Source organism: Alosa sapidissima, chromosome 14 (genome assembly GCF_018492685.1).
Source record: "Alosa sapidissima isolate fAloSap1 chromosome 14, fAloSap1.pri, whole genome shotgun sequence".
In the NCBI taxonomy this organism is placed as follows: Eukaryota; Metazoa; Chordata; class Actinopteri; order Clupeiformes; family Clupeidae; genus Alosa; species Alosa sapidissima.
Genome location: NC_055970.1, coordinates 11,510,725 through 11,533,530, shown reverse-complemented (window position 1 = coordinate 11,533,530; position 22,806 = coordinate 11,510,725). Strand labels below are relative to the sequence as shown.

The 22,806-nt window shown below is 40.9% G+C and overlaps 2 protein-coding genes across 17 annotated transcripts; one reads left to right on the top strand and one right to left on the bottom strand.

Annotated features, from left to right (window-relative positions):
• The first annotated feature begins 1,630 nt into the window (after window positions 1-1,630).
• tnnt3b (troponin T type 3b (skeletal, fast)) lies at window positions 1,631-13,846 on the top strand. 16 transcript variants are annotated; one of them, XM_042061846.1, is made up of 17 exons: window positions 1,634-1,775; window positions 3,397-3,433; window positions 3,652-3,665; window positions 4,481-4,495; window positions 5,619-5,704; window positions 5,741-5,783; window positions 7,223-7,240; window positions 7,580-7,600; window positions 8,275-8,293; window positions 8,517-8,562; window positions 8,672-8,788; window positions 9,006-9,083; window positions 9,224-9,337; window positions 9,817-9,926; window positions 10,348-10,438; window positions 10,989-11,029; window positions 13,483-13,846. In XM_042061846.1, exons 2-17 carry the CDS (start codon window positions 3,417-3,419, stop codon window positions 13,517-13,519), a joined length of 867 nt encoding a protein of 288 aa, XP_041917780.1. In that variant the 5' UTR covers window positions 1,634-1,775; window positions 3,397-3,416; the 3' UTR covers window positions 13,520-13,846. The 16 variants fall into 16 exon arrangements, with proteins under 16 accessions (XP_041917775.1, XP_041917774.1, XP_041917773.1 ...); XM_042061841.1 differs by lacking the exon at window positions 10,989-11,029 and adding an exon at window positions 11,829-11,869 and having other exon boundaries at window positions 1,631-1,775; window positions 5,619-5,783; window positions 8,523-8,562; XM_042061840.1 differs by lacking the exon at window positions 10,989-11,029 and adding an exon at window positions 11,829-11,869 and having other exon boundaries at window positions 1,631-1,775; window positions 5,619-5,783.
• A 1,398-nt stretch (window positions 13,847-15,244) lies between these two features.
• On the bottom strand, window positions 15,245-17,168 carry LOC121682319 (myoblast determination protein 1 homolog 1-like). The gene is made up of 3 exons (XM_042062417.1): window positions 16,480-17,168; window positions 16,281-16,359; window positions 15,245-16,161 (listed from the first exon to the last, which is right to left on the bottom strand). Exons 1-3 carry the CDS (start codon window positions 16,990-16,992, stop codon window positions 15,929-15,931), a joined length of 825 nt encoding a protein of 274 aa, XP_041918351.1. The 5' UTR covers window positions 16,993-17,168; the 3' UTR covers window positions 15,245-15,928.
• Window positions 17,169-22,806: the final 5,638 nt, after the last annotated feature.

Below are 22,806 nucleotides of genomic sequence, written 5' to 3'. Positions count from 1 at the left end.
CCCTAAATGAATTAGAAAGGAAGCCCCCGGCGAGATGTTAGGGGCTACATCAGTGGGAGTGTCTTTCAACCATTCAGCTCGTGAATCACTGCCCGGTGGTGTGGATTTTATCTGTTGAGACGGTAAACAGCGAGACGTCAGAGTCACATAATTTAATGACCACAGCATAATTATGAGATAACAAGGTCTATTTGGTGACTGCAATTAGTAGTGAGAATAATTCTATTTTTAACAATGCCTTAATGTATCCCTATATCCCCATATTGTCTACACTTGTTCAGTAAATATATTTGTTTATTATTAATGGACATAATTTGAACTAAAAAACTATGGACTAGAATGAAAGTCAAATCATTCAAATAGTTTGACACACTACAGTACATGAATCAGATGTATTATGTTGACTGGCACTAGGTTATAGTAGCTATTTACATGTGAATAACAATTGGTGTGCATTAATGGGAAACAATTTAAATAAAGTACATTTTACATGCACACAGTTTGATCCCCTTAATCTGTGTTCATGTCAAATGATTCTACAGTGACTTCACTGTGATTATTCCTTAGTAATCTTGCTTTGTAAAATTGTCCCCGAAGAGTACGCATCGGGAAAAAAGCGTGGAATAATTTACCGTACATTTCAGAGATTGTAAATCACTGTTAACAGATTTGAACTTGACCTCAGAGAATTTGATCTCTGGTCATAGGGTAACCTTTAAGCTGCCTCATTATGTTATTTTCAACAGTTGAATGACATTGACGACAGTAGACATAACCCCCTATCACAATCTTTTTAGCTTTAGATGTCTTTTACTTCAAGTAATTACACATTTACAACTTCTATCACTGTACCATACAGCATAATTGTCTCTTGTTTGCTCTGGAACGATATGTTAGTACAAGTGCTGCCAATCATTAAAACTGTCATGGATCAACACCTATGAAAAAAACTGGTGACAAAATATGAATTGTGAGCTACACTTTGATTCTTTCAGTGAAGACAGTGTCACACATATTCCTGGCCTCATGCATCAGTGATTTTGTTTTACTTGTTGAGAATGCAGTTCATGTATTTTTGATCATACAGTATAGAATATTGCCTGTGTACAAACTGTGTACCAACCTGGTCTATATGTATATAATGCAATACAACGCAAGCCATCACCTGTGTATATACCAACTTGGTTTATATGTGTTATACAATACAAGCCATTTCAAACATCATATCTGCTTGAAAATATTTTTTACAAATTTTTACGTGTATAACACATCTAAGAAACAGCAACCCACAGGTCTATTTACACTATCAGTATCCAGTATCAATCGATTTATGCCTAGTTGTCTGCATTGACCAGGTCCATGTCCTTACGGCCTCTTGGCTAAAATAAACAGAGGCATTATTCAAATGCCAACCTCATGTGTAGCAGTATATTGCTGCCTGTCTGTCTCAAACATCATTTGCTTGAGTACCCCTTGGACTAATTTTTGCTTGCCTTGTATTGCGACAAATATAGCCACTGGCCATCTCGCCTTTCCAAACTTGAGCCTCCTTCCATCCAGCACATTCTACCCATCTCCTTATTCAGTGCCAGAGGAGAAGATGTCTCCTACCCCCCCTGTGCACACCCTCACTCACTCACACCCTCAGCCAATAAGGCTCCTCAGCATATCAAGTATCAGTATAACAGAAGGACTTATTCGCTGTGGGAAGTTTGCAGAACCTTACAGCCAGTCTGCGCCACCAGGACGCTCAACTTCTTTTCGGCTTTTCTGAGGTAAGAGGGGGAAAAAGAGAAAGAACCGGAATAACTCACCTGAGAGAGCTTCAGCAGGTCCATGGATAGTTAAAATACAGTAATTGGTGTTACTGTATCAGATTCTTCTTCTTTTTTTCTTCAAAGAAGCTGGTGGGTAAAATCCCTTTGCCTCACCTGCTGCCAGGTCTATTGCTCTGGCACAAGTGGCATGTTGAAAAGAGAGTAGAAGGACACATAAATCTTTTTATGAGGCGGAATTTATTAGTGCTTGGACAACTACTATTAAGTGTGATACGTTTGTAGGCAATCTGAGCCTGTTGCCTTGGACGGATTTGAAGAGGATTAAATTCTGAATTGGACATATTTCAGACATGAGTTATTGTACTGTTTGGATAGCTATTTCTGGCAGTGTCATCATTACTATTCTGTATGAAATATTAAGATACACAAAAGTTGGAAGTCTGTGAGTGGGAGCTTGGAATACTCTGATACTAAGGCATAGTTTTTTTGTGCTTATGAAGAATGAACTGGACTGTTGAGTGGTTTTGGCAACGTGTTTCCGAAGAGCTGCCACAATGTATTTCAAGCTGTGGATTTACAAACAGCCACTTTGAAATCATTGCATTGTTGGGTATGACAATAGAGGCTTATCGAAGCATAGCTGATAATGACTGTAAGAGCCGCATATCCGTAGATGAGCCAATGGGGATTGAAACAATTGGCAGGTGTCTCAGACAGTCCTAGCAATGAATCTCTCATATAATGCCACTTCACTTCCTTTTCTTGTAGTCTATAGTATCAATGGTAAATTAAAGCCATACCTGTCACTTAAAAGACAAGGAATCAAACATCTAGCACTTCTGGCCTCTCAAAAGTGTCTAAGGCAAAGTTCTTTTTTTCAGACAGTTGTATGAAGAATCTCAACTCCGTAGTCCCTCGTAGAGACCGTTACATGTGTGGAGCCAATTTTATGAAAAGTTATTATCACTAGCTTCCAATTATATTATTTTCGTGGCTGCTATGACCACATAAGGAAGCGTAATGGTAATTATGACAGCTATTCAGACAAAAAGGGCGTCCGCTGATGCTGAGAAATACGATCCCTAGTTAATCCTCTACAGCTGTGCTCGAGCGCTTATGGCGGGAGTCATCCGGCGGTGGCTTTTCCAACGCAGGCATCAGCCAAGCGCAATGGCGTGTCAGAAGAAAGCATAGGCCCTATAACAATATAAATCTTCATTTCGCTGTTTAACTTGTTTGATAAAATGGCACACAAGAAGATGTTATTACCGTGTCACCTGTGAGCACCATAGATAGGCTGGCTACTGATAAGAAGTGGCCAAAATCACATCCTCTTGAATGTTGACAGAAACTGAAGTGTTGAAAGCACTTGAAGAACAGGTGTCCTCAGCAAAGTGCATGCGACCTTAACGAGCTCTTGAAAAGATTTCTTCTTTTTTGTGTCCTTCGCTCGTGCTTTTTCAAGATGCAGAAGCCGACTTTGCCGAAGTTGTGAAGGTTGGGAGAAGATAAACTAAGCCCATAGGCCTGCGATCTAAAAATATTCTGTGATATAATTGCCTGGTTATAAACGTTGTCACATAATCATAGCCTGATGTTAATACTTTGTCATACACAGGTGTAAAGTCTTCCGTCATCATGTCTGATACTGAAGTGTAAGTATATTAATTGTCTGTTTTTCTGCTAATTGATGCATTAATTCGTCGATATGTTAATTTGTCATGGGTTTAGACAAGTAGGCCTAGGCTATTTTACATTGTTGGCCGGCGTATTGTGTAGGCTATTGATTACATTGTACAGTAAAAACTTTCTTAGACTATATTTTGCTATTATAACTAGGCCTAATTGTTTATGTCTCTGCTTTTCCCTGCAGAGATCAGGTCGAGGGTAAGTTGTTTCCAGACAGTTAAACAGAACATAATATTTGTTCATTTTTTACTGGTATATAAAAAATAATTTGTATGATTTTCAACCAATTGCGTTTCCACACCACTCTGTAAACGGCTCTAGATATACGGCGTTACACCCCCCTCTACCGACGGATGTGATACACTGCAACTATGATATCTTAGCCTTTGCATTTCTGCCTTCCTACAAATCGGATACCTCCATCTGTATGCTACATTTAGTTGTAGTGGGTGTTTATGAAAATCTTTTTGGCATCACATTTTCGTCAGCCTGACTTGAATGAAGATGTGTGCCTCTTTGCTACTGTCTGTAGCAATGCAGCCACTTGCGCTGATGATATCAGGAATGTATTGTAAAGGTTTTCCTGATGCATAGTCACAGGACACAGATAGGCTGTTACATATATATTTTAAAATCAATAGGCTATTGTTGATAATTCCTGGACACATATTTTGAACGCATGTATTATAATTATAGCCATTCAACATTTCTTAAGGTAACATTCAATTATGTTTAATCTGTTGTCCTGCAACTATGTCTAATAATGTTATGCTCTGCTATTATACTGCCCTCCTTAAACTGAATATGGTATGACTTGTCTTGTGGCCTAAAATTCAATGTTCTGATGCCCTTAAATGATTAAATATCAGTTTTGGAGGCCAGCATATGTGTATGCTCAGCATGACAGCATTGATACATTGTTTTTAAATCATATTATTATTATTAGTAGTTATTTCATAGCCATAAATATTATTTAATCTTATGCATTTATTGCTCTCTTTTCGGAAATGAAGATTACGAGGGGGAAGGTAAAATCCACAGATGATTAGATCACATTAAATGTCCATACTAATTGTTGTACCACCATCCCACCCTTAATTTCAGATGTGTTTGACACTTTCTAAAATCAGTCATTGTGCTTTCATAGCATTAACACGTCTTCACTATATTCACTGTCCTGTCTGTAATGTGCATAAAACCAATATGCAAACATACATACTCAAATAATAACAGAATAAAATGAAATATAGCCTACTTAATAAGATTAACATATCTAGCAATAGGCAAAAGCAAATGGCCTTTGATGCAGAGATAAGGTCGTCATCTCAGTGGCTGGGGTCCTATACGTACGTGCATGTACGTATCCATGCTACTGAGCCCGTCTCTGGGATGATGGATATTTCTTATCAATCAAAGGCATGCTTCAGCTTCATTAACAGGGCACTTAAGTACACAGCAGGTACACACATCTCCTCATCACACCAGGACACTAGTGGTGCTTGAGACCTGCTCACCGTTTCACAGCCAAAAACACTGAGTTTCCCCCCATTTGTCAGTCCCTGGTGTTGTTTACTGTTTATGTTGTTTATGTGTCGTCACTGTGCACAATGCGTGTCGCCAACTGACATAATCTGCATGTCTGTCAGTTGCATTGCATTGCCTGTCAAACACACTAATTAAGGGTGACATATGCTTGAATGACTGGATGACTTTCTGAAACTCAAACCCTGAGGTCAAATGTAATCGGGCAATGATGAGTTAACCGTGTAAAAAACCCCACTAAAACCCAGGTATCTCCGGTATCTAGAGTATCACGTGTTCATCTAATCAACATCTCGCTTTTCTCCATGTTTGTGTGTGTTTCATTGACTCATCTTTCTTTCTCTCTCTGATGATTACTGCCAGCTGTATTGTTTCAGCAGAGCTGTTTGTGGGCCTTCTCCTCCATGCCTTCCCCTTCCCCTAATCTCTCCTCTATGCTCCTCCTCTCCTCTTCTCCTCCTCCTGCTCTCCCTCTACTCACCCTTTTTCTTCTCTCCCTCCTCCTCATCGCTGATCTCTCTTATACTCTAATGCTTTTGCCTCTCACTTTGGCCAGTCCCTAATATAAACCTTCCTCTCCCTGGTTGCTCGCTGCATGATGCTCTTTAGCCGAAGAGGTAGTGGAGGTAGAAGTAGCTCCCGAGGCAGAGCCAGAGCCTGAGCCTGAGCCAGAACCCGAGGTAGAACCAGAACCTGAGCCTGAGCCAGAACCAGAACCAGAGGTAGAACCAGAGCCAGAGCCTGAGCCTGAGCCTGAGCCAGAGGTGCAGGAAGGTATGTGGCATGGATATTCATTCATCCTTCCCCAAAACTGTATTAAGAGGTGCAAAAAAAAACAAAAAAAATAAAAATAAAAAATAGATTAACAAATGAATTAAACAAATTAAAAGACAATAATACTTGAAGACTTGTAGTGAACTGTTGTGTACCAACCTTGTAGCATCAACTACCTTGTAGCATCAACTCCCCACCCCCTGAAGTCACTAACAAACACTGGAGGTACCTCCTCTTCATAACTGCCCAGTATGAAGGAGACCTGGTGATATCTTGTACCGGGAGAATTCTCTCTGTTTGAAATGACATTGCTATTCACACCTACCATGCTCCCACAGACTGCTTCTTAGCAGCTTGTCACCAATTGTTTCTGTTTAGTGCCATGAAGATGGTGCCCAGAGTGCCTATGGTTCCTCTGAGGAAGACCACCACTAATACTGTAATTTATTCCCATTTCTAATATTACCATTGAAGCTTAATAGTTCTTAGTGTGCTTATGACCAAGCTAAAACTCTTCCTGCTTACCCCCACACTTACAAAACAGAGAGCAGTCCTCGCGCTGTTGTCCAGCGAAGCACTGCTCTCTTCAGTTGCATTTGAAGAAAGCCAACTGCTTGTACAGACGTGTAGTTGCATGTGTTGGTGTTACTCTTTGCTCTGCAGTAGACCTGAGGGTTTTAAAGCCTCTATGGGATGCTTTGGTGTTAAATGTCAGTGGTGCACATTACATGGTTACAAGCCAGTTCTGGTTTGTTTTCAATTCCTCAAAGGGACAAAGAACGGATCTGTGCATCTCCTTTTTTAGGATGTCCTCTTAAAATGTACCTGCTCAACATGCAAGATCCGTGGTGATCACCGATCACCTTAGGCCTTTACACAGGAGGGTGTCTTGTGTTCCTCCATGACCGCTCTTTACAGCATCTCAGAAGTCACCATCCCGTCATATTTCGCGCAGAGGCATCTATACGTAGCATAGCTCCAAAACGAGATCTGTGTTTGATTGATGCGGTATGGAGAGAATCCTGGCCATTGTAAAGACTTATTTGTCCCTCTTGAAAGTCTCCAAGCGTTACACTCCTGTCCTTTCTCTCATTACAAGAATGAAATATCTTCTTGAGAGTCGATGAGTGATATTTGAGAAGTTTATGACGTATGAAATGGACTGCCTTTTTTAAAAAATAATTTAAAAAAATGCTTTTCCTATTGAGGTGTCTTAGAGTGTGACTTGTCATAATTCACCCTTAATCCATATTCAGTTACGACAAATAAACCACCCTTTTCCCCCTATAGACACCTCAATATGGATTTTTAAAGCCGAGCTGAGCACTTGCAGAAGTGCCCGTCATAGCAAGTTGTATGTGAGGTAGTGGCTGTAATCACCTGTTTGAATTGCTAATGTTTTCTATTCTGCTCTTGCTTTGGACGCTTGCTGCATGCAGAGGCCTATGAAGAGGAAGGTATGTTGACACATTTCTTGTGTGTGTAATATCTTATTAGCTAGAGGGGCTGTTAGTTTGCCAGTCGTAGTGTGTGGGGAGGTCGAAGCCACCCCTGAGCTGGTAGATGCCTGCGTCTTCCACCGAGCAAGGTGCACTGCAAATAAAAAAATAAAAAATAAAAAACAAAACAACAATTCAATCAATCAATCAATTGGCTGGTGTCAGATGATGATGTGCCAACATGGAGAAAGGGTGAAAGAATATAAAATGCTCACATTCTGCTTTGACCCGCACAGTGACTTCACTGCTCATGTACTGTGTGCTTTGCTTCTCTCTTTGCATGACGCGCCAAACCAGTCGAGGAGGGAGAACAAGATGGTAGTTTGTATTTTCCTGCAAAGAACTTTTTTTTTTTTAAAAAACAAACACTTGGTGTCGCCTTGCTTGTGTCTAGTTTTCTGTGTCGTTTTTCTTTGTTTTGTTTCTGTTTTGTTTTGTTGTTTGGTGGGTGAGGGATGGGTCAACCCAAAATGTATTCTAGTCATCATTGTGATTCTCCAATCACACCCGCATTTTTAATTTCATTGAACCAGGTTATGGTTAACATTAACATTTACATACATGAGAGCTAGGGACAAATAACTAGGTAACACACGATTCATAAAACCCTAACTGTTGCTTCAGCTTCCCTTGTTCTCTTAGTACTCAATGGAGTTGATGCTTTGATATTTGTGCACTTGTATACTGATCCACTTTTGTATAATTTGTTCATGTCTGTGTTTCAATCTATGTGCACTTTGCGTTTTTTATTTACCTCTTAACTGACTTTTGTATATTAACAGCACACAGCTGAAAGTAATACTTTACTTTCTCCATAGATTCTGTTTTAAGAGAACAGTTCCAGTACAATAAGATAACCTGAAATAACAGTCGTTGTCATCATTAACATAACACCCATCGGTAGTTGCCTGAAGGCTACACAAATTCCATTGAATGTGTGACTCTAACACTGTAACATGTCCTTCTCCCTTTTTTATTTTATTATTGATCAGAGGAGAAGCCAAAGTTCAAGTGAGTATCAAATACCAGTGGTGTAAGCAATACATTATTAGATGAAGCTGCTTAAAATTTAGGACAGTGAGTGCTTGTATGCTGTTCACACTGTCTGTCCTATTATATGCTTTAACTGAATTTATGAGTAGAGTTTGATTCATATAATACTGTATGTAGTTTACGATAATCTCAAATGTGTAGGTGATTTGGCATTATTTAAATGTTATTTAAATGTTTCTAGGCCCAGTGCCCCCAAAATCCCTGATGGCGACAAAGTTGACTTTGATGTAAGTCAGCATTAGTTCTCCTAATGTATACGCTGAATTTAAGATGTGGATATTACACACTACAGTGGGTTGCATAAATGTGACCTTTGCCCTCTCTCTGGCACCACAGGACATCCAGAAGAAGCGTCAGAATAAGGATCTTATTGAGCTGCAGGGTCTGATCGATAATCACTTTGAGCAGAGAAAGAAGGAGGAGGAGGAGCTCATTGCTCTCAAAGAAAGAATTGTGAGGAATGACTTCTGTCGTACTCCACATGTCTTAGGAGCTTGTATGATCAGATTGGTTTCCTAATTCACTGTACTGTGTGTGTGTGTGTGCGTGTGCGTGTGTGTGTGCGTTCCTGTGTGCGTGCATGTGTGTGTGCGCGTGTGTGCGCGTGCGCGTGCGTGTGCGTGCGTGTGTGTGTGTGTGTGTGTGTGCGCGCGCGTGTCCAAACCCACAGGAGAAACGTAGGGCTGAGAGGGCTGAGCAGCAGAGGATTCGTGCCGAGAAGGACAAAGAGCGTCAGGCGAGACGTGAGGTGTGTGTGGACAACTCGCTCTAACAGACCACTCACCTGTGTACATTTATACACACACACACACACACACACACACACACACACACACACACACACACACACACACATTTCTGATAGACTGCACCCTAATTGCCTTGCAGGAGGAGAGGCTGAAGAGGGAGGAGGCAGATCAAAAGAAGAAGGCTGATGAGGAGGCCAAGAAGAAGTCCGCCCTGTCCAGCATGGGCTCAAGCTACAGCAGCCATCTGCAGAAGGTCAGCCCTCGGATACTCCACTGTCCACTGCACAGACTTCACTCTCTGCATCGTCCCTTGACTTTACTGTTTACTTAGGCCTCTCTATGTTCGTGTATGTATTTTAGATAGAGATAGGTCCACCGCATAACATTAAGAGCTGGTTTCCCATACATGGATTACATCTAGTCCTAGACTAAAAGAAAATATAAAAGAAGGATTGGATTGCATGGATTACGTCTAGTCTTAGACTAAAAGAAAATCTCCATTGAAGTTAGATGAGGAGTCTAGGTTTGATCTATGTGTGGGAGGCCCATTGGGCTCTGTATGTGCCTGTATGGTTTTAGATAGAGATGTGTGGTTTTCTATATTGCTGGTATGGTTTTAGATAGAGATGTGTGGTTATCTATATTGCTGGTATGGTTTTAGATAGAGATGTGTGGTTATCTATATTGCTGGTATGGTTTTAGATAGAGATGTGTGGTTATCTATAACTGCAGGCTGAAGGAAAGAGAGGCAAGAAGCAGACAGAGAGAGAGAAGAAGAAGAAGATCCTGGCCGACAGGCGCAAGGCTCTCAACATTGATCATCTGAATGAGGACAAACTGAAGTAAGTCATTCACCTCAGCGATGATGGCTCACAGTGTTGGCACAGCTGCACAAATTACATTGGAATCAAATTACAGACATTATAGTCAGAGTATATATGATGTAATCAACAGACCATTATTTAAAAAGTATAAGTATATATACTCTTTTGATCCCGTGAGGGAAATTTGGTCTCTGCATTTATCCCAATCCTTGAATTAGTGAAACACACACAGCACACAGTGAGGGGTTAGGTGCCTTGCTCAAGGGCACTTCAGCCGTGCCTACTGGTCGGAATTCGAACCAGCAACCCTCCGGTTACAGGTCCGCAGTGCTAACCAGTAGGCCACGGCTGCCCCACATCTAAGCTATTGCTTCAGATGGTGTTATGCTGTTGTATGCTGGTTCCCCTTGCTGAGTTTGGTTGGTGTTTGAACTGACAGGGAGAAGGCTAAGGAGCTGTGGGACTGGATGCACCAGCTGGAGTCTGAGAAGTTCGACCACATGGAGAAGCTGAAGAGGCAGAAGTATGAGGTGGGTACCCCCTACTGAGGGACACAGGAGAAGAAATGGAGCCATCAATAGTAATCAATTCCATGACATGTTATCTTATTTCAATATGAGCTGTAAATTGATGCTGTTTCCACAGCATTTTGCTCTGATGACAGATGCCGATTGATGAGTTATGGAAATCCACTACATATCACCCTTTGCCATCCGTACTATGGGTAGATTTACAAATGTAAACATGATGATGAAAACAAGCATCATGACACATAGAACACAATGAAAAATGCTTTTCAATATTCCTTCATAACAGCATCACGTTGGACGTTTCGGAAACACCACTCTAGTTAACAGCGAAAACTGAGTTTAAATCATTCCTTTAAATTTAAGTCAACTTCACAAGAATGTCCACGTATACAGATAGCGTGTATGGCGTACAACCCAAATGTATTCCTGATAACATGTACTGAAGTCCTGGTTGCAAAGGGTTCCTCTCCTAAGGCAGAGCCCCCCCCCCCCCCCCCCCCCCCCCACACACACACAGCATTGAATGCAGCTGTGCTTTGATCCCCTTCAGGTTACAACACTACGTAAGAGAGTGGAGGAGCTCAGTAAATTGTAAGTAACAGAGCTCAGGTAGCTGAGCACAAGCAGGCGCATCGCTCTGTCCAGACAGCATGGCTGCCTGCATGGGATACTCTCTCAGAAAGAGAGAGCCTTGGACATGGGGGCAACAGGTCATCAAATGACGGGTGGCAGGTTCAATCCAATATAGAAACAGCTGGAGAAGCAGATTATGGCCTCACTGAAGAGTGACTATGCCTTTAAGAAAAAATTGCCACGTTGGCTCATAAAGCATATGTGCAAATAAGGCACCTGTCTCTCAGTATAAGTTTGTAAAATACCGTAAAAAAAAAAAAACTCTCTGGGCTGGTGCCCAAGGTTTGGTGAGAACAGCCTTTTGCCCCTACAGGTAGGTGGGTGTGTACAGAGTCAGAGCGGCTAAGAATGCTTCATCAGTGCTGAGAGTATGATCCCCTTGTATGCGTATGAGCGGCACAAACAGGTTTGATGGTTCCTCCAAAGATGTGCTCGGCCATTTTTGTGAGCTGGAGAAACAAGCCAAACATACACAGTCTCCCCTGCCTCTTGCTGTTATTTGGGAGTGAGAAAGAGAACACATTAATGTTCCATGAGAACTCCTCAGCCGAAACCACAAATCTGTGTCAGAGTTTACGCAAGGGCAGCTCGACATAGTGTGTGTGTGTGTGTGGTTTCATCCAGTCTCTCAAATGTGACCCAGTTCCCAGCTGAAAGGTAGGAGCCCCCTTCAGAAGCGAAGGTGAGCAGTTCGCTGCTGTCGCACCGCACAGCCTGTGTTTATTTAAAGACTGCACTGTGAATGTGTTGCTTTCAGGTCGTCTCTCTGCGAAACCGCATTGATGAGCTGCAGAAACAGTAAGTAATGCTTCCCATCAGATCCCACACCAACTCTCCAGACGCATGGTAGACTGATGCATTTCCACAATTCTGAGAAACGCTACTGCTGCCTCTCCTGAGAAATGCATACATCATCCCTTTCTAATAACTTCTGACCAGAAATAATACTAGTCACTAGACTCGCTCTCATGCACAACCACCGACCCCACCCGGACACACACACACACACACATACCACACAACACACACACACACACTTATGCAACATGTCAGACATAACTGCACCACACTCGCTGTGGTGAGTCTGTCATTTGCACTAAGGCCATACAAACAATGTCCTAAAGCAGCCAAAGTGAAACACTGCACCTGGAGCCAGTGGTCCATAGTCACAGCACAGACAGACCGTAAGTATTTAGGACATTTTTGTAAAAGGCATGGAAGATGTGGGTGAGACTTAGCGTACTGGCAAACCGTAGGCACTCATTCTTCTGCCGTCTACTGAACCTGGTATCCAATGCCAGGGGAGTGAGTGAATAACCTGGTTACTGTTGCCACAGCAACAGAAAGGTACTTAGAGTACTGTCCTCATCATTACTACTTGTACCTGCTGTAATGTCAAACGGTCCTTGTGGGACATTACGGCTATCATGCTTTCGGTCCATTCCTGCTCTGTTGCCTTCCATCTGGTAAGGATCGCTCTGAAGGCAAAGAAAATTAAGCTCATATTTTGTACAAAACAAACATTTAGTACGTGTATCATGAATATAGTCTCACAACTGTTGTCATGATGAAGTAAGATGGGGTGCTGGGTAATTCGGTTGGGAAAAAAACTAAATTCTGCTCTGAGCTTGTAATTTTCTTTGCCACCTGATAGTATTATTGTGGTGTGTTAATTATTGTGATTGTGAGTAGTGCTGAGGTCTGTATCCATCTAGCTCAAATGTCCTATCCTCTCCATGACCCTTTCATTGCTCATCTCGTGTGATGAGTGATGAAAGTGTTTTGTTTTTACTTCACTAAGGAATGATGGTAAGTTTTGCATGGTATGACTGCATGACACCATGTGAGGTAACCCTGCACCATCACAGGCTCAACGTGTTCACTAATCAGAGGTTGATATACATATTGTAGAAGCCATGTGTCATCAGGACATGTAGTAGGATCTCTACAGGAGCCATTGACCATAGCCATAGTTTGTGTAAAAAAGGGACAAAAACATATTGCAAAGCAAATGTTAATGGCTATTGAGATGCTTTTTAAAGTCTCTGTCAAGCATTATATTTAGATGCTTTTTAAAGTCTCTGTCAAGCATTATATTTAGATGCTTTTGAAGTCTGTCAAGCATTGTATTTAGATGCTTTTAAAGTCTCTGTCAAGACAATTTGCACACTATTATATTGCAGCATTTTTTATTTCCATCATCAATATATCAGATACTGTAGTTATAATGGATCATTGAGATAGGCAGTGTCTCTCATATCGTGTAGTGATACGATTCCATGTGACAGTGTCCAGCCCACTGCATGACACTAGAGGTCAGTGTGAGGAGCAGGACTCCCTCTGGGCCCCCTCATGGGTGTGTGTCCTCCCCCGGCTTTTCTCACGTGTGCTCTTCTCTTGCCAAACTGTAGCAGCAAGAAGGGAGCTGCCACCCGCCGCAGAAAGTAGACTGCCAGCTCAGGAGGATGAGGCGTCGGCACGTGACCGCCATGCCAGCCGGATCTCTGACCCGCCCCTCGTAGCTGCCCAGAATGCACCTCGACCCATAGCACAGAAACGACCGGCATCGGATGCCTTGGCATCTCTTTTGTGTTGTGTGAAATCCCTCCTACAGGCCTCAATCTGGAATTATAGTAGTAGTCGGCTCTGACCTGCCTCACCCCGGACTGCTGTTAGGTTCTCAAGGTGTTTTTTGTAAATAACGTTTTACTCTTCAGCTATGTCTGTTGCTCTGCTGCTGTTCGCAGTACAATAAAATCCTTCTTCTTAAAACCATGAACTTGACAGTCTTTATGTTCATATTATCTTGAACATGAAACCAAACAATATACAGGTAGGGAGTGTCTGCACTGTGGACATTGTTTAAATATTCCCATGGGAGCACACCAGAGAGTAACAATTAGCCAGAGAACAAGTATACTGTCCATATTGCCACTACAATAAATTATATATTTTTTTCATCAAATTCTGTTCTTAATGTTTTGTTTCACTTTTCACTTGTTGAATCTAAAACCATAGCTCCATACTGGCTTACTATCTTTCTGTCAGTGCAAACTGGTGAAAGAATACTAGTGGCAAAAGATCATATTCACTTCCTATAATATTCAAGAAATATACTGCTCAAAAAATTAAGGGAACAGTTTTCCACAATTGTTCAAACACATTTTTTGAAACCTTCCACCCTTTTCTCCATTCTCAAACTACATTCACAGAATGTCTAACAGTTCTTGCAAAATAAAACACTCGCCTCAAAAGTTTTACTTGTGCTCAGAACCAAACGGTGTCAGAGTACCGATACAGTGTATGGTTGAAGTGTTCCCTTAGTTTTTTTTAACAGTATTAGCCTACAAAGAGTTCAGACGCAAAACCCTGTAAACGCCTGTAAAAAATAAGATAACGATGTTGAGTGAATGTATACGTATCTCCACACAGTATACGTTAATCAAGCAATTTCACTTCAAAAACCACTAAATACCTCTCTCTTCCAAGTCGGAAATATTGATTTGTGGGCCAAAACCTATAGGAGCCAGACAAAAAATGATAATTTAAAAGAAAAGTGATCAGACGGATTTAAAGGGTTTTGTATTTGAACTATTACATATTTCATATATGTCATATATTTATATTGTATGTATATGTTCTCTGGTGATTTCTGGATATCTCTTTGTCTTTTGTCTGATTTATCAAACACTGTTATCATTGTAGCTAGGTTGTGCTTGGTATTTTTAAATATAATGTTGATTTTATATTCTAATAATATCGATGAATAATTCTGATTGGCTGTTGATTAAAAATCCAGATGCCTGATTTAAAAGAGGAAGAGCCAATCGAAAGTGTCTCTTGATAAGGTCTACAGTAGGCTACTGGGCTAAGGGGAACTAAAATGATATGCAATCTTGTAAACTCCAGAATGTTTCCAGTATTCAGGTGAAGTGAAGTAGGCCTAGGTTATTATTATTTCATAGATGTTTCTCCGTCTATCAAAATGTGTGACAAATATGTTAGACCAAGACCGATTATATGATCTGACAGGCCTACAATTCTATAGAACTCAGAGTGAAGTCCTAGCCGTCTGTGGCTATAGCAAATGCACAATTGGTCATGTCCACAATCATCTCCAGGTTCAATCAGCCTTTGAGAGTGCAAGATTAATGTATCAATAAAACGAAAATGTAAACTAATCTGTATAAATATTTATTTTGTAAAATGTTGACATACACTCATTTCTTATAAATATAAAGTTTAACATTTGGCACAACAATACAAGCGTTTTTCAACAAGCAACATTAAATAAGTAAAGATTTTGTTTGATTTTCAGCAGTGCTCTTATTTACAAAATCTACAAAAATGGTCCTCGTGTTCCATTCATTATCGTGAGAAATCTTTGTCAAACGGAGGAATCGAAAGATGACATTAATGTTGAAAAAATATTCATTGGTCATCAGCGGGGGTAGCCAGAAGTAAATTCCTCTCGTGGGTTTCAATTATTTCTCTCAACTGCAGGGTAGGCCTAACTGTCAAACATTTACTTAATCTCTAATCGATTTAGTGCCACCTAGTTTTTAGTCTTCCACAGGGTCACACATTGACACAGTGCATTCATACACACACTGACAAAGACCTATCATTGCTGAAGATTAAACAGGAATAGTGTTCATTTAAGATATTGGACACAGACTTGCTAAAGGCCGACATGAAACTGAACGCAATCATTCATTTATCTCAACTCATCTCAAAGGCAAGTCTATAACGATAAGTCTATAGGCAATTGTCAATAACAATTATGTGAAAAGGAATAAGTTCGTTCTGAAGAATGTAAAGTCAGTTCGTTCATTGGCTTCTCAAACGCTGATATCCTCACAGCACTTGATAAGTTGGGTTGGGGTCGTGCGAAGCAGGGATACAGCTGGTCGGTGACGGGACGGTCGCAACGGGCTCAGACAGCACAGATCCCTCCTGGGGGGAGCAGGGGCTACCCTCAGAGCCCTCCTGAACAGCCGGACACTGAGAGGTATCTGTGGTGATCCTCTCCACAATGCTCGATAGACAGTCCAGACTGGAAATAACTGAGTTTTTGTTGTTTCTGGAATCTGAAAGGAAACAGGTTATATGTTAAAACGATATTCACATTTGGTGACCACTGCCGTCAAGGTATCTCAGTTGTCTTTGCCCATTTAATCTCCATATGTCAGCTTGACTTCACTCTTACCATTTGGTGTTTCGTTGAAGTAAGCGCTGTCATAATTGTTCCTTCTCCTTGAAGTGCAAGCTGGCCCACTGAAGTCAGCCTAAACAGGAGAGAGTAAAATTGTCAGATAAACTGATGCAAGTATACTACAACCCGAGAGAAGACCTATCAAAGCGCACACTGCACACATTTATTTGTCAGAACGGTGTGAATAACATACCATGCCATCAGAGCAGTTGGACCTCGGACTGGATGCGTCAGAGTCGCCACTGTAGTCGAGCACTGGGTAGTAGCTTTCCTCCTGGCCTCCTCCTGCCCTCAGCAAGGTCTGTAAGGATTCGATGTAGCTGATGGCATTTCTGAGAATCTCCACCTTTGGCAGCCTCTGGTTCGGGTTTGTGGACGTGCATCTCTTCAGCGTCTCAAACGCATCATTGACTTTCGACAGTCGCCTCCTCTCACGCATAGTTGCGGCTTTCCTGCGATCTGCGTTGGTTGTTTTCCTTTTGCAAGCTTTGCATGCCCACAATAGGCATCTCCCAGCCTGGTGGTGCCCACTTGGTGCGCGGATGTGTTCGTCTTCATTCTGCTGGTGTTCGTCTGGCTTTAGCAGACCAACGTGTACCAACCTGGGATCCAAATCCTCAAAGAACTGCATGTCACTGGTGTTGAAACATGGGTCATCGTAAAAGTCGTCTGCGGAGGTGATTGGGAAAGAGATATCCAACTCCATGGTCCTTATCTGTTTATTTCCAAAGAACTGAAAGGATTTCCGCTGATGTGTCTCTCACTGCCACTGGCGGCACAGAGAATATTTTATCCACACCAGTTGTATGTATTGACACCTATCAGGAATCAGAAGTGTGGGCGTGCATAAGCTGGGAAACCCTCAACTTTCGTACCGCTATGGAAGTTTGGCTCGGATTTATACTGACCAGTTGTTCCAGGGGGCGCGTCCAAACCACACGACAAGCCAATGGCTATGGCTGAGGGGCGTCTTTAACTTAATGACAGAAAGCTTAATGTGCGTAATGCAATGGTGATATCGAAATGTCTGTCATGTAATGGCAAAAGGGAATTTATCTTTAAGTTATGAATTATGGAGATTGTTGTCCACGTTGTCTTCAAGTGACACTGGGTGATTATTTGATATGGTTTGGACGGTTAATTGAAAATGGAAGCAATCAGAAAAATTAAAAACAATGAGAGAATATGTTTCATTTACTATACAAATAAGTCGAATGTCCAAAAACGAATGTGTTATTATTATTAGGCCTATTATTATTATTATTATTATTATTATTATTATTATTATTATTATTATTATTATTTCACATCAAGTGGCTACGGGATGACTTAAATAAATAACTGAACTGAATAATAGCCTAACTTACTGTTCTGCTCTTTAAACAGATGGTGTGGATTATATTAGTAACTGGTTGAGTATATAACCGTGTGTAAAAATTATAGTTGTACGGAGATAGTACATTTCTCCACAGCTAAAATGTCTGACTCATTCCTGCCTTTAGGTTATTGGATATATCAAGTCACTTCTTTACAGATACATTTCCAATGGTATTTTCAAGGGCTTAAAGTTGGTCTTCATAAACACTCTCAAGAACAGTCTTAAGAAACAACTGTGTGTAGTAAACGTCTATTAGATGTAGTTTGTTATATCGGTTAATTACAACAGGTGACGCTGTAGAGCCAAAGCGCAAGTGTAGGCCAGCTCACTGAGTCATGGGTAGATCAATTTGCGCACGGAGGACTACATGCTGCTCACTATTATGAGGTCATTAGTCATGGGTAATTGGAAGACATTATATGAAAGCTTATTTAAGGAAAATGAGAAGATGAAAACCAAAAATATAACGGGTTGCAGTAAACATACACAACCCAGATACTGGGTTACTCTCCGATAAATATGAAAAAGACATATCTTAATGATTGAATAATAATAATTAGGCCTATAGTATTGTTTGATTATATTCTTCTTTTTCTTTTTCTTCGTCTTCTTCTTCTTCTTCTTCTTCTTCTTGTTATTATTATTAATAATAATATTTGGCTGGAATGGTTCATCATATTTTATTCGTCTTCCCTGAAATAGATTATTATTTTTGTATTTTTTTATGAAATGGCTGGTGAAAACTCTCCAAACTTAACCAATTAAAGCCCTAAAGAGAAATTCATATTTTTTAAAACAAAAATTCCCGACACAGTGAAGCATCAGGTATCATACATGACGTATTTCATAGTTGGCTCTCTGAAACTCAATGTAGAAAACATTGCATCCGTGCATCTGATCTCCGCGGTTGTCCAGATTTAAGATGTAATGTACACCGTGCCCAGAGTTAAATCCTCAGGCCGACTAAGCCTGGGCTTTACATGCATCTCTTCCTCCCTCTCAACTCGCAGTCTGAACGTGAGCTTTCATGTTTGTATTTCAGGGTGGGGGGAGGCGGCTGCTGATATGATGAACTCCTCTGCTGACTTTTGGCATTCAGATATGGCACTGCATGGCTTCTCGGGAAAATAAGAAAACTAAACAATACATTTGAACACCTAAAACAATTGGTTTAGACATAGCTCAATATGCAGATCCATTGATAAGGCATGACATACCCAGAAAATGCATTTATTTATTTCAAAGATATATAAAATAAGATAACTATCATATAATATAATAATAGACCTACATTAGATATATAATTATAATATGATAAATATATACAATAATATATATTTACAATTATATATACAATAAAAAATATAATTTGGAGAGACAATTGTTATTCCTTATACTGTAACATTTGCATTTCATTTTTATAAATGCAATGCATCTACAAACCATGCAAGATGTAGGACTCGGGTAGAGTCTGTGTGCTGTAAATGAATAATAACACCAAAATCATGAACACAAACGCCTTATAAATTATAAATCCTTTTTTTCACTCACCACTCAGATCACTCATCTGGTTATTCAGTTAAGACAGAAATAGTGAGATGTGAGTGAAGTGCTTTGTATTTATCAATTAGGCCTAAACACACAACGTTATTATGTGACAGTCATGAACTTTCCATTTAAATTATTGACATATTTTGACAGGTTTCATTTATTTGTTCATGTTAACATTAATACTAATACTGTATAATATTAATACTAATACTGTATAATGCACGAATGTAAAAAAACCCAGAAAAACAGAAAGGCAGGAGGAGAGGAGAAAGGGAAAGGGGAGGGGAGGGGAGGGGTTGGAGCAATCAGCAACAGCCCTGGAGCTTCTCTTCACACCTGCTGTGCTGCGTAACCAGCGCGGGCTGCTCCCCCCGACTCGCTAAACACAGGCATTGTGACCGGCCACAGATTGCGCTACAGCCATCCTACAGCTGGGCTTTCTCCACACTCTGCGCCGCATACTGGGGGATTGTGGCCACGGGCACGAGATGGCCAACGGGTCTTGTGCCACTGCAGCTCGAGGATTAGGGCCAAATCCCTGCTGGCGTACGGACACCCTGCAGACGGAGTCATGACCCGCTCCAAAACAGAGGAAGAGTTCTGTGTCATGCAGCCTGCTTCTGATGCATCTTAGACATTGCTTTGCATTTGTTGCATTGCAACAGCATACACATAAATACATTTTGAAAAATATATATGATTTTCAATAAATAGTGTTTATTTTTTAAATGCATTTATTATTATGGTTATGAATCCAACTAATAATCACAACAAAGTATTTTAGTTTTTAAACATATATATACTGTATTGCTGTACTATATATATATATATATATATATATATATATATATATATATATAATGGCCTGTTGCTAAGCATACTATGATGTCACTCTATGTATTATATGGTGTATATCAGTGAAAGGATTGCATGGGTGCAGATGGACCTTTGAAACACATTCTAGGTTGTGCAAGTGCAAAACAATCCTCCCTCTCTGCTGAGATGGTCTTGTGTCATGTTGTGAGCATCTGAAGGCGATTATCATCTTTCTGGAGGGTGTAGGCCTACACTCTGCAGCTGCCTTTGAATGAAGTGTCAGCATGCTCACGCCTGGGCCACAGATACGTTTGCAGGTCTCTCCAACACTTACTCAGCTGAGGATGAGCCATGTTCTTAAAAATGACAAGGGAACATGCTGGAACATCCATGACCGTCGGAGTATCACATGCACTGATTCTCATAATGGCAAGTGGCTGAAGGCTTTTCTCGAAAGTGATGAACAGTGCTTCCTTTTAGGTAAACATAAATGGTCATTAGTAGCTGTGAACAGTTACTAATGACTAGTTTGTACACTATTATGACTGTTGTTGTCCACTATCATATGGTGCACTAAGAGGCAGGAAAGGGTCATTTTAAATTAAGAAAATAATAAGGAATAATGTCTGTAGTAAAATTAGGCTACTGAGACAAGAATTTTCCCTTGGATAGAACTGTCAGAGAGTGTCTATAAGAGCCCTCTGCCACCCTCCCAAACCTCCATTTTACAAGTCTCGCAACACAAACATGAAAACACTGAGGCCTCATGGTAGGCCACCCATGAGCCAGAAGTAGCACGCATCACACAGCCGCTGTTTATATTTTGTCTACAAATATTTGCTCTTTGCCTCTCCATGTGTAGTGAGACAAGAGAAGGACAAATCAAACAAACAAAAAATAACAAATCACAGAAACTAAAAATCAGAAAAAGAAAATTCAAAAAGTAACCCCCTACTTTGATATGTTTTCTGCTCATGCTGCTTCTGTTGAAGTTGGAGGAGAGATAGAAAACAAGTAAAAAAATAGCCCGTTATGTTTTGAAGCAGATCCGGATTGAGGGCTGGATCCAGGATTTTATTTTCACTTTCCCTAACATTGTTGTGACATATTAGCTTTGGTGGAGGTCTGCAACTCTGCATTTTCTGAGTCCTTCCAGCTCACCAATCTAGTCTAGAAGCTACTGAGAAGAGTAAGAGAGAACATGCTTATCTGTCCTGGGATTGTATGGAGTAAGGATTGAAGATAGTTTGGCCTGAATTGGTTTACATGGCGTTTTATAGTCAGAAGTTCAAACTCAAACTCTGTTTAAACTCTATTTGGAGACTTCAATTAGTATAATTCTGTTTGTTTTCCAGTGTGATACGGGTGAGTCTAAGGTCTGCTTTTTAGCGACGGTCAAATTGTTTGCTTCTCCTGTGTGGTCTCCATCCTCCCACCCCATCTCCACACTGCAAGCTCACGTGGGTGGTGAATGGGCCCAAATGGAATAATGGTACAGGCCAGGGCAACATTCATCACTTACAGCTCTTTAATTGGTTAATAAGGGACCTCCAGAGCTGGGACATTTGTGTTGAGTTTGATCAGTTCAGCTGTGAGTTAAGCCTGCGTTGTTGGTTATCCATCCTTCTCCGTTTTCAGTTCTGTTGTTGGTCTTTTAGCACTAACCCATTAACTGCTTCTGCTTTCAGTGTTCACAATTAGCTTTAGTGAGAGATTTACATGCAAACAACTGGAGATCACTCTCAGCCAAACAATGGGACATATTTTTGTTTTAATCTCATCCATGTGTACATTATGTTGATACATGGAGGACTGAATTTATAAATTGGATTCCAGACATTATATTATATTCTGTTTTTATACGTTTTTACTGTCCTACATTGGACAACACAATCATTGTGTGATGATTAGATAAGTATGTAGAGGTTTTCCATCATGTGTTGGCAAAAACAAGCAATACTAATTTTCAAAAGCCCAGTAAACTTCAGTGCGTTTCCCATGAAGCGAGTCTAGATCCCAGGGACACTGCATGTCGGCTCCACAGGGGTCCTTGTTTGTTGTCTGAGTGGTGGGCATCCCAACCCCTAAGCATAACAAATTCCCCCCACAGGACTGTGCAGACCGTCCCTGGCCTGGGACAGTGCCGCAGCAGGTGTGAACGCGATGCTGGGGCCACTGCGGCTGTGCCAAATTTAGCTCAGGTGCCTAATGGTGGGGCTTTGGCAGGTACTTACCACGTCTCAATCCTGGGTGGTATAGCCTCCGCTCATCACCCACAGGGTGGTCTAGTTTGCAACATTTTTGGCATGTGCAAATGGTTTAAATAATCAGGGATCATTGTTTTGGATAGTGACACTCTGAAGGAATGCCATTTGAAGCTCCGAGTTGGAGCAACACTCACGGGTGAGAATGCCACCACAAAGACAATAACAATGCTTACTGTCTCTTTTAAGGAGCTGACAGGGGAGATGCTGGGGGATGCTCTGGGATGGGGATGGGGAGTAGCATGGAATACTCTTCGCATTCAATCTATTAGCCACACAGTGAGTTGTGCACCTAGTCGTTTATTTATTAACTTGTGAACCCCAGCATTGGAGCTTAATGCTCAGGCAGTCGTTTGGGTACAAAACAACTGTTGAGGATGATGATTTGTTTCATACATCAAACATTATTGGATGCTATGTGTGGAGTTAAGATTAAGTCATGTCAAGTCACATTTATTTATATAGCACACTTAAACGCAATGTAATAGATTAGTAGGGAAGGTTTCTATGG

Bases quoted from the DNA above. Each gene is read 5' to 3' on its own strand.
- tnnt3b (XM_042061840.1), top strand. The intron at 9,084-9,223 runs GTGTGTGTGGAC...ATTGCCTTGCAG, and splicing joins AGCGTCAGGCGAGACGTGAG to GAGGAGAGGCTGAAGAGGGA. The intron at 9,338-9,816 runs GTCAGCCCTCGG...CTATAACTGCAG, and splicing joins ACAGCAGCCATCTGCAGAAG to GCTGAAGGAAAGAGAGGCAA.
- LOC121682319 (XM_042062417.1), bottom strand. From the start codon at position 16,992: ATGGAGTTGGATATCTCTTTCCCAATCACCTCCGCAGACGACTTTTAC. The intron at 16,360-16,479 runs GTATGTTATTCA...TCTCCTGTTTAG, and splicing joins CCAACTGCTCTGATGGCATG to GCTGACTTCAGTGGGCCAGC. The intron at 16,162-16,280 runs GTAAGAGTGAAG...GTTTCCTTTCAG, and splicing joins CTTCAACGAAACACCAAATG to ATTCCAGAAACAACAAAAAC.